The following is an 11461-nucleotide window of genomic DNA, read 5'->3' on the forward strand; positions in this document are numbered from 1 at the left end:
TGTGTCTGTGTGTGTGTGTGTGTATGTGTATGTGTGTGTTAGCTCTGTCTCTGTGTGTGTGTGTGTGTGTGTGTATGTGTATGTGTGTGTTAGCTCTGTCTCTGTGTGTGTGTGTGTGTGTATGTGTATGTTAGCTCTGTCTCTGTGTGTGTGTGTGTGTGTATGTGTATGTGTGTGTTAGCTCTGTCTCTGTGTGTGTGTGTGTGTGTGTATGTGTATGTGTGTGTTAGCTCTGTCTCTGTGTGTGTGTGTGTGTGTATGTGTATGTGTGTGTTAGCTCTGTCTCTGTGTGTGTGTGTGTGTGTATGTGTATGTGTGTGTTAGCTCTGTCTCTGTGTGTGTGTGCTCCTGCTCCGTCTCCGTCCCGGCGTGTGGTTTATGGCTCCGCAGTGCAGCTGCCCGGTGGGCTGGCGCTGGCCTGATGAGCTGAGCCATAAATTCACCTGCAGACTGTCACGCTGCTGGGGCAGAATCCGCAGGAAGTCGTCCGGGAGGTTGCCTAGCAACGGCGGGTTCCAATTCCTGTAGCCACTCCCGGGCTGGTGCCCGGGTGGGGGATGGGCATCAAACCTGGCACAGAGGTGGGCAGAGGATGACAAGGTCACACACACACGATACCACGGAGTGAACCATCTGACAGAAAGTCTATTTCTATATTTCTTTCTATGTTTTTTTTTAATCACATAACAATTTTACACCAATTTATTGTCTTCAATTTTTACATTTTGTGTTGTTATTCTCTGTTTGATTCAAGTGTGATTCTGTTTGAAGTTGTTCCATTGTCCCATTAGTAGACAACTGTGTTTGCTAGTTGCAGTAACGTTCTTGGACCACTAGGTGGGGCCATAGGGGAGACTAAATAAGCTTTCTTTGAGCTTGCTTTTGCCTTTGTTGTCACATAAAGCTGGAGCAGGATCATAAACCATAACAAACCTGTCTATCCGAAGTGCAAGGGCCTTTTTTACAGCATCAGTAGATATCATGGTCTGTGAGCCCATTTCAACATCATGTTAAAATCAAGGGGTCTAATGCATTTGCATGTTGTATGTATAATAGGACACTGCAACTGCAGTGCTTCAATAGTTAATAATGGTTCTTGAACCAGTTACTTGATTTCTCCCCATTCATCAACCACAGAGAACCTTTTTTGATTCAATCAATCAATCAATCAGTGGCTTTATTGGAATGAATGGACACCTGCTAGCTGTGTCTGACCTGGGTGGGGGCGTGTTGGGGACGTCAGCAGGGTACTTCCTGTCGTAGATGTGCATGTCGTAGGAGGGAGGGGCGTAGACAGGCGGGGGCTCCTCATCTGAGCTATCTGGCTCTAGGGTTCGCTCCAGGATCTGGGGAGACATGAAAGACATTCAATACTCACACACAGCACAGAGTGTGGAATATATTTGTGTGTGTATGTGTGTGTGTGAGTATGCTCCCCATATCACAGCTCTGACCAAGCCATAGACTATATTTCACTGTGTTTACACCACAGAGAGAGAGAGAGAGAGGAACAGAGAAAGAGAAAGAGAGAGTTCAAAATTACTCTCCCTATCTATCGTTCATTGATGGCTGGCTGCTGCACAATATAATAACACTTTTGGAAAGTGGACCCCCACGTCTGGGCCATATCACAGCCAGCTCTGGCCCACAGACAGCGGCAGTCTGGGAAACACCACCAAGACCTACTCCTGCGCCGCATCAAATATTCATATGATACAGACCAGAAAGAGAACTGCAGTGCAATAAAAACATAATTGCACTGATATTGGGGGAAGTTTAGGGAACCATTTCTGTGAAGCATCAAATATTAAAAGGATAAAGAGCACTGTGAATACTGAAGTGTCATAAAAACATAATTACACTGATATTAATGGAGGTTTTAAGTATATCCTAACTTTTAAAAAGTTGGTTGAAGTTCCTGTCAACCATCACACATTAGTAAAGTATTACATCTGTCGGTCCAGTTCTGTGCCAGCTCTGGCTCACCTCTGGCGGAATGCTGTCCTCTGAGTCGGAGCTGTCGTCGGTGCCCTGACCGTCCAGGCTCATCTGCAGCAGCTGCTCTATGGTGGCCTCCACCACGCCGTTGTTGGCCCACAGCACGCACTCGATCACCTGCCGCTCCACACCGGGGAACATGGTCCGGAAGTCGCCCATGGCCTGGTTGAACTCCAGCCGGTGCACTACCCGCTGCGGCCTGCTAGGGGCGCTGCTGCTGCTGTTGCTGTTGCCACTGCCCGTGCGGGGAGAGCTTGCGCCATGCGACCTGGAGATGGTGCGGTGGAAAAGGCTGGTCATCGTCCACGAAGTCTGTGCCCACCCCTCTGTGCCCGTACCCGAGTCCTGTGCCCAGAGACAGATAGGTCCTGTGTCCTGTCCTGGGTGCCCGCTACTGCAGTGCCCGCTCTCACTGCCCTTCACTCCTCCCGATGACCTTGGGTGCCCTGCTCAGCACCCGTTATGCCTGCATGGCACCTGAAGCGTGCGGCGTGCAGGTGGGCACTACTTGGGCACACAAAGAGGCAGACAGCCACCAGTCGTCGTCCTCGAGGCCAGAGGATGAAGTTTGGGGTGCATTAAACTCTGGGCGACCAACGCACCACTCTTCAGGACCTGCAAACACAATAGCAGAAGATCAGACAGGAGAACAGTTGATCAGAGGTGAAGTCTTCTATCAGGAAGGTGAGTCAGTACAGCCTCAGAAGACTAAATCAAAAACACTCTGTATTGCACTCATCTTCTAATGCAACTTTATTCACATGGGGTTAATTAGAACCTATTTACATATTTTCAGTTTGTGTACATGTGTATGTCTGTGTATATGTGTTTGTGAGTGTGTTTGTGTGTATGTGTGTGTGTGCATGTCCAAGCATGTGTGTGTGTGTGCGCGCGCATGAGTAAGCGCATGTATATGTATGTATGTGTGTGTGTGTGTGTGTGTGTGTGTGTGAGGCTCAGAGGGGGTGCAGTGAGCGGCTGTCTGTTTGAGTTAAGTCCTGATCTCCCTTGGCTTCACTTCCTAGGGCGTCTGCGTTTCCATGGCAACGTGGCATATACCCGCAGGCACTGTGGTGGCGTCAGTCCACACCAAAGACCACATGACCCACAGTGCCCTTAAGTAGGTTACACACACGCGCACACACACGCACACACACACACACGCGCACACACTAAAATCATCAGCATCTCAACCATCAGCCCACGCATGTCTTGCTACTTTTGTATGTAAATTGGGGAATGGAATTAGCCAGTGTGTCAGATTAAGGCTTATATAGTTTGAGATTAGGTGTTTGTGAAGACACCAGATGAAGCATTCAGATGACTAGTGTGCGGGACACAAACAGCAGGTGGTGTAACTAACCCTGCAGCTTAGGAGCCTGGAGACTAGGAGACTCTATTCTTCCCACAATAGAGCAGATGCTGCCATACTGTACAGCGCTACAGATCGCACAGCAGGCCTGAATAAAACACAGCTACTTTACATTTGAACATAACCATTAGAATGTTAATAATGCCATTTTCAGAGGCCATATCATGCATTTAAAATAAGAAACGGAAAAAATGTATACCGGTATATCCACACACAGACACATTGCTATATGTGTGTGTGTGCATTATAGCATTCAAATATTTCTGTATAGAGTATGTGTTATATATAATATATCTACATCTACAAGCCTGGGGTATATATATATATATATATATATATATATATATATAACAAACTAATGAACGTACAGTACCTGTTGTGAAAACACTAATGAACTAATGAACGTACAGTACCTGTTGTGAAAACACGGCTGTTTTGATTTGAGACAGAAATCACAAGATCATGACACATCCTGGCAGATACCTAACCCAATTTATTAATCCAAACTAAAGTTGATGTGAAACCTGTGCCTCTCGCGCACGGGCATTCTGGTAACATGCCAATGCCAACAACAACAACAACAACAACAACAGCAACAGCAACAGCAACATGTGACCCATCTCCTTTCAGACCTGCCATGGTCAAGGCAAGCAGAGAGAGCAGCACACAAAAAAGCACACACAAACATAAACACACAAACACGCTCACACACACACACACACACACACACACACACACATACACACACACACACACAGACACACTCACACACACACAGACACACTCACACACATACACATGCTCACACACACAGACACACACACGCTCACACACACAATTCCTTCTAATTCCTCCCAAAATATGGCCCAGCTGGAGCACTTGTTTATTGCTCAGGTAAGCCCACTTCCTCACACGTCCCGCCCACTCTTACACACACCGTTAAAAACAGCCCAGGAACAGACTGGACGCAGCAGGATGGATGACGAAATCTTACTTCACCCAGTTCACTGGCTTCACACTAAATAAAGGCTTCTATGCTCTCCGCAGCCAAGCGTGGCATATGTGTCCCGTTTGGAGGGCATGTGGTGGCATGATTAACGGTCTGTCTTACAGTTTGTAGTTGGCCCATCTGCCTACAGCCCGAGGAGCAGACTGCAGGGAGTGTGTGTGTGTGTGGGCGGGCGTGTGTGTGGGTCGGTGTGCAACGTGGCGTTTCGGGAGTCCAAGGAGGATGCTGGTGTCGTGGTGTGGAATCAAGACATGGGCAGGGTACGAAACCACAAAAACATGACATTCATCGTGGTCACTGTCCTGGTTATTCAAAGTCCCTGGATTTCTTATTTATTCATTCATTTGGTCATTTGTAGCAGATGCTTTTATCCAAAGTGACAAAATGGGGAATAGCATTCAAGCTAGTGCAGAGGAGACCTTAGGTAGTTTATTGATAGTTCATTAATGCTACATCGACCAATACTATGTAGCCATGGCAACGTGACATGTCCACGCACGTAGTGGCCTTCAGCCCATTGAAGCTAAGTAGGTAGTCACCCTGATATTTAATATCTAAACATTTTTACATTTGAAAATAATCCTTCCAAAATAATCCTTTAAATGGGCCCAATTTAAGACCCTCCCCCCTGTTTTAATTGTGCCCATGCAAAATATTGGCTTGGACAACGCCCCTGCATGCACATTGGGATAATCTAATCTGTCATAATTTTAGTAACTCAAAGCAGGAGAGGCTGAACTTGATACGTGATATCTTGATGTGACATCTTACTCAGTGACAGTAGAGAATGATGCATTAGCAAATTAAGGGGGTCTTGTAGGGCCCTGAGTTGAACGGCAGGAAAAGTACAAAGTCAGGTGAAGTCAAGTCAACAAGCAAAGTGTGTCACGCATGAACTAAAGCTGTTGTGTGGGGTGTAAGAGCACCGAGTTAACCCACATGGGGTTTGCATTTATATTGCTTATAGCATTAAATCTACACTTTGCCAAGTTATTAAATTAGTTTTATTCGGACTGCAGACTTTGCACTCTTCCCATAATTTAAATTAGGTCCCGCAGGCAGGAGTGCATCTCTCCAGTTCGGGTTGCCACCCATATAAAAGAGGCCTCTGTGTGTGTGTGTGTGCATGTATCTGTGTGTGTATCCTGTTTGCAGCTTCAGTGGCACACTCAGCGTGTTTACAGGGTGCATCTGTGTGTGTTTACACTCGGTAAAGTGTTTACAGTGCCTCTGAGTCCTCTTCATCTCTGCCCGTCCATACTCTCCCTGTCACCACAACACACCGCAGCCTGGGAGGAAATGGACTTTTTACGAGCCAGTCTCCAAGTGCTATACCTCATCATCCCAGCGTGAGATCGAATCGGCCTGTGTTATTGTTTTGGTTTAAGAAATGACTCATAATCACACACATAAAAACTGCAGAAGGAATTCATCATCGATACTGTTACAGGCAGGGATGTAGTGGAGGCTAAACGCAAGTAAACGCAGTTTATTTACCTCTGACATTTCAGAAATAGAGTTTATCCACCTCTCAAACGAGTTTATTCAACAATTGCAACTTTTAATATTCAAAACTCACACTGTATTATCCACATTCACAATATGTACACTCATCAACTCTCTAGGAACCATTTAATACCACTGATTGTTAGAAACATTGGACAATAACCTCCACCATCACCAAACATGTTCTGAATGCCTTTTTTAAAAATCTGATACCACATGGCGCGGTCCACCTCACCGTGATCAGAATTAATAGTTTACCCCCCTCTTATTTTACCACTACACCCCTGGTTACAGGTCCAACAACAGCAATCGGCACTGAGAGTTGGTTTAAGACCATTTTTTTCATGGAGGTGTACACAGAAGTCTGTTGTATCACTCTTGAACATTATCTAGGCTATTATTAATGTAAATACAGTTTATAACAAAGGCGTAAGGTATTATGCCGCGCTCTTTCGACCTCAATTGGCCCTCAATCTCTTCAATGCTTTTCACACTTTTAAATAATACTTTCCTATAAATGTTCATTCAGTAGCACATAAATTAACCAATCTAACATTTCAATTAAATATTAGTATTTATCAATTATAGGGCTTTGTACTTGTACTTTGTACATGATTTATCATGAATATCAACGAGTGACAAATCTGCATCATATTAATGACAGTATGTACTAATGACACTCCATTATTGTGTTACTGTTGTACAACATAATTAAATCAAAGTCAAACTAATTAGATCAAACAAGGAAGCCACTGATGTGGTAGTGTACTCCTCGTGTACCTGATGAGGATGTGTGTAATCTAACTGTGTAATCTAACTTCCCTCAGGAACACAAAAAAAGGATGCTATCAATACAAAAATAGTGAATCCAGTCTCTATCATTTTAATATCATTCATTATGTTGGGAAAAGAAAAGTAGGACTCAGATAATCCTCCCAGAATTCCACACTCAACCCTCTTCCCTAATCATATGAGTCAATCATTATCAGAAGAGTCTTTCCAAATTAATTCCCAAATTAATTAACCCACAAATGAGACCACCAGACACTTGAAACTGGAATACTTTTAAAGTTTAAATCTCAGCGTCGTTGTGTATCGTGTATTATAATACTGCCCAATAGAGCAGAGAAATCAAATCAAATGTCCATTGATTTGACTTACTGTGATGGGGGTCTTCTCAGTATTTCTTCTTCTCAGTATCACAGTGTTGAGGACCATGCTGATGAAATCACATCTGTTCACTGTTGTCCTCTAGCATCAAAACATCACACACACAAATCCAGCTACAGTTTTAGCTGATTGCTGACAAAGCAGTCACCCCCCCCCCCCCCACACACACACACACACACACATTCTCTCTTTCTCTCTCTCTCACACACACACACACACTCTCTCTCTCACACACACACACACACACACACACACACACACACACACACACACACACACACACACACACACATGCCATTACAGAAAATCAATCCCCTGAGAGCCATTCTTACGTCTCTCACCCTGCGGAGGGCTACCTAGTCGTCATCACCGGCCCTACATATTAATGGACGCCTCCCACACACCGGCTATCTTTGGCCCCCGAATCCACAGGGTGGACATCCGGCCTCTCCAGGGCCCGGGGTCAGAGGGCCGGGATCACATCCGGAGCTGCCCACTCCACCACACCAGGAGCCTGAAGGACACCCGCTGGGTGCTTGTAGATTGGACAACATGCAGAGCAAGGCCCTGGTCATCACGTCACGTAGCATCAGCCATAATCAATGAGTGGGTCAGGGGAAAACCTCACTGCCCGCTGCAGGCGTCTGAAGGTCAATCTCTCCTGAGATCCACTTCTATGTTAAAGGTGCCTCCTCCTATACGTGTTTTTTTTTTTGTTTAAAACAGTGGTCCCCAAATTAATTGTGTGTGTGTGTGTGTGTCTGTTGAATCTGTCAGGAGTCCAGTCTTGGCCTGGCCTGGGGGGGCAGTGAGAGCTGATGCCACAGACAGTGTTTGACAACCTCAGCATGTGTGAACCAACACACAAGATTGACCCAGGCTGGCAGTTACCACTGCTGACACAAAAACACTACATTAGGAGACCACTTTACTACAGCAAGACCGGGACGGACACACAGATTGGATAACACAGAGTCTGGACAACCATACCAAAGATCCTTGATTACTAGCTCCGCTTTAACCCTCTCTGACCATACTGCTCACACCAAAGATTCTAGAGTGCTCTGCTCAGAGCGCGTAGCGCTCTAGAATCTTTGCTCCAGACCCTTTCAAGAGAGTTCCATTATCAGCATCATAGTTCAACCCCACAAGGTTTCCGTTTTAACATTCCATATGTTATCTTAATGCAGAGGAAGTCGATTGGGAACCAAATAGAACGTTCAAGCATTGTTTTTGTTTTTATTGTTGAAAGGGTCTATAAAGGTATGGCCAAAGATCCTTGATTACTAGCTCCGCTTGGCTCTGCTATAGACTGTATATATAGTTCTATATCGTCTATGGGCTCTGCTTATCTCTAGGGCTCTGGTTCCGCTCTAATCCAAAGATTCTAGAGTGCGCCAGTCTAAACCAAAGATTCTAGAGTGCGCCACTCTAAACCAAAGATTCTAGAGTGCGCCACTCTAAACCAAAGATTCTAGAGTGCTCCACTCATTTAATCATTTAATGATTCACACTACGGAACAGTTTTGACATGGATTAAGCCTAAAAGCTGTTTTAATGTAAAAAGTTTTTTTTTCAGTCCTGGAGTAGGTTTAATGCATCTATGGAAAACAGACCCTACATGACTAGGAAACAACAAGAAGACTGTCATGAACACACAAGTTATACTCAGTACACACACAGTAATGCTATCTGAAGCAAGATGAGGATGTTCCGCTAGTTCCCCGCTCTTGTGACCAAAGTCCTTGTCATTGCTCTCCAAAAAACAGACAGGAAGGTGCCATACCGCGACACGGACCTTTGACTGAACGGTTGGAGTACTACTGCAATGATTAATTTCATGTGCCTTAGGAACTCAATTTGTTTAGAGCTGCTATCCACTCCAGTGACAGGACCATGTCTGAGACTTCCAATGCCCAAAAATCTCATCCTAGTGGAGCCAAGATACTCAGAAGAAGTACTTCTTAATGCTGCTGCTGCAGTTCAAAACAGCCCATATGCTGCAGATGAAATGTAATATTTGGATCAATTAATATTTAATATTTGGATCATATTTACTTTGAAGGAATGTCTTTTTGGAAAACCAAATAGAAGAAAATAAACCAATAGCAGTTTTGCTGCAGGGCAGTGCAGGAAAGCAAAGCCAGAGGACTACAGCCTACATGAGTCTGTAGTGTCATTAGTGCAAAGCCAGAGGACTGCAGCCTATATTAGTTTGCCATTAGAATTCCAGTACACACAGAGAAATTAGCATTGACAGAGGTGATATCCATTAGAGTATAGCCTAGTCTTATTGAAAGTTATTCAATTATGTCACATTTTTCACAAGTCAATTATGCACAGCTTTCCAAATTTATCTTTGTTTATTAGCACTCCAGGACAACCAAACTCAGCATTTTTCAGTTAATTTTTTTTCCAGAATTCCAGTTCCCCTGGGACAAAAGACTACTCTTTATGTGACCAACGTCCTTTTCTGTGCTCTCAAAAAAAAAAAGCATGTACCTGCCCCATGCTGTCAGCTGAGCCCCATGACAGGAAGGGGGCCAACCATGAGATGGACCTCTGACTGAATGATAGTTTTGATTTGAACACAAAAGACCTCCAGGTAGCCTTTTTTACCTGAGTTATCTAAGTTTGTACCACTAAATATCATGAATAACAATTCTCAAGCGCACTATTACAAGTTAGTAACCCTAATACCATGAAGTATTAGCCTACATTGTACTAATGGCACATGATATATAGCGATCTTAAGCAAAGGATTTATGTTTGACAAATCTATACATTTAATGTCTAGGTGAAAGTTTTGCCTTTGTCTTTCCAATGGTGCCGTCCTATATTGTGTACCACGAAAGTATTTTGTGTCCCGTGTGGTTTTCAGTCCAGGCTAGGGTTGCTCAGGTTGCAGCCAGGGCCAGCATTTCATTAATGGCTGATCGATTTCCTTCGAAAGCAACCAACTCCAGTTCCTCACTTCATGAAACTTCAGCAGGAATAATACAGCTGGCCTGCTGGTAGAGCAATCACTGGTAGCCTACTGTAACATAGTAGCCGTTTGCCACTTTTCCACAGGCCGGTGCATAACACTGGTAAAGCTCCAATCAATGTATGCCAATGTTCCATAACCTAATAACAAGCAACAATGTTGTCTTGTATGTGTTTAGTATATGCCTATTTAATGAAGACAGCCTTATCTGAGATGAATCATAACTAATACTCTCTATGGGCCCTTATGAAGCAAGTCATTTATCATAAGAATATCATATGTCACGTATAATAAGAGAGAGACTAGGTTAGAATAAGTAAAAGATATTTGGAACTGCAGAAACTTTGCTTTTATTATTATTTGTGTTTGGGCCTGTAAATAAGTGAATCAACAGTAAATTCTACTCATTTACAATACTCATTTAACTTTGCAAAAAGAAAAGTCACTCAGGCTACCTCTCGGATGGCTACTTATCCTTGTGTGCATAATGCAAATGCATTGTGTTTCATATTTGTAGTAGTAGGCTATAAACCTAACTGTAGCCTACGCAGTATTCAGTTGTGTCGAGTTAAGAAAACAGCCAACGGAACCAAACCGAACACCTACCTGGTGCAAGAAATCGCGTAGGTTGTGGTAAGGTAGTGTATATCGGTCACATCGTTGATCATCTGTCGGGTTATTGCAGGCCTTTGGTCTGGACAATCCTGCAGATAATTTCAGTCACTCACCGCTTCGCATCTCACCCTGTGATCAGCAAGATGGCTTGATTAGTTTATCCGTGTAGGCTACCCGCACAAGTCAAATCAAATTCCTGTTACATGCAGAGGAGTCTCACGACATGAGCAAAACATGCATTCTCCTATATCCATGATTGCCGTTACATAGGCTTCAAAACAACATACATATCCCTTACCATGTGAACATCCGTACCAATGCGCTAAACCAAGGACTCGCTGCTCCATTTAAACGTAACTATGTGGTAGTGTTGGCGCTGACGTAGCTCCTACATGAGCGGGCTGTATGATCGCATCACAGGCTACTACACCGCAAACCTCAAGTTCTCAGAGCGCGTCTGCCTCGATTCGGCTGGCGCTTGCTTGAGGCTGCCCGCGGATGACACATTTCCGTACCCACAGCAACTACCAGCGCTACTGTGCGTTCGTTCAGTTCATTCACTAGAATCCGAGAGCATCCTAGCGGAGAAAATACGCTACTGCTCTGATGCCTAGATGTTGGGTAGTCTACTTGGAATGCAGTTGGAGCGCAAAATAGTCAGGGGGCCTATGTGGTTTCTGTGGGATTGAAATGTTAATTTTTGGAGAGTGGTTGGACTGTCTTTAGAGGTCATTGAACATGGAGAAAAATTATGTCTCCATTTTTTTTTTACCTGTTTTAACCCTATTTTTATGAAATTGTATAT

At 44.2% G+C, this 11461-nt stretch overlaps 1 protein-coding gene across 2 annotated transcripts in view; it reads right to left on the reverse strand.

Annotated features, from left to right (window-relative positions):
- LOC121709727 (CUE domain-containing protein 1-like) overlaps positions 1-11195 on the reverse strand; it is an 18980-nt gene extending 7785 nt beyond the window's left edge. For both annotated transcript variants that reach the window (XR_006032019.1, XM_042093331.1), the window contains exons 1-5: positions 10955-11195; positions 10648-10785; positions 1987-2613; positions 1216-1346; positions 444-570 (exon numbers count right to left, since the gene is read on the reverse strand). Coding sequence is in view for 1 of the 2 variants with exons in the window: in XM_042093331.1 (XP_041949265.1) it covers positions 444-570; positions 1216-1346; positions 1987-2298 (570 nt within the window). In the remaining variant the exon portion in view is untranslated. The remainder of the gene's footprint in view (positions 1-443; positions 571-1215; positions 1347-1986; positions 2614-10647; positions 10786-10954) is intronic.
- Between the last annotated feature and the right edge of the window lie 266 nt (positions 11196-11461).

This window comes from Alosa sapidissima, chromosome 5 (genome assembly GCF_018492685.1).
Source record: "Alosa sapidissima isolate fAloSap1 chromosome 5, fAloSap1.pri, whole genome shotgun sequence".
Classification (NCBI taxonomy): Eukaryota; Metazoa; Chordata; class Actinopteri; order Clupeiformes; family Clupeidae; genus Alosa; species Alosa sapidissima.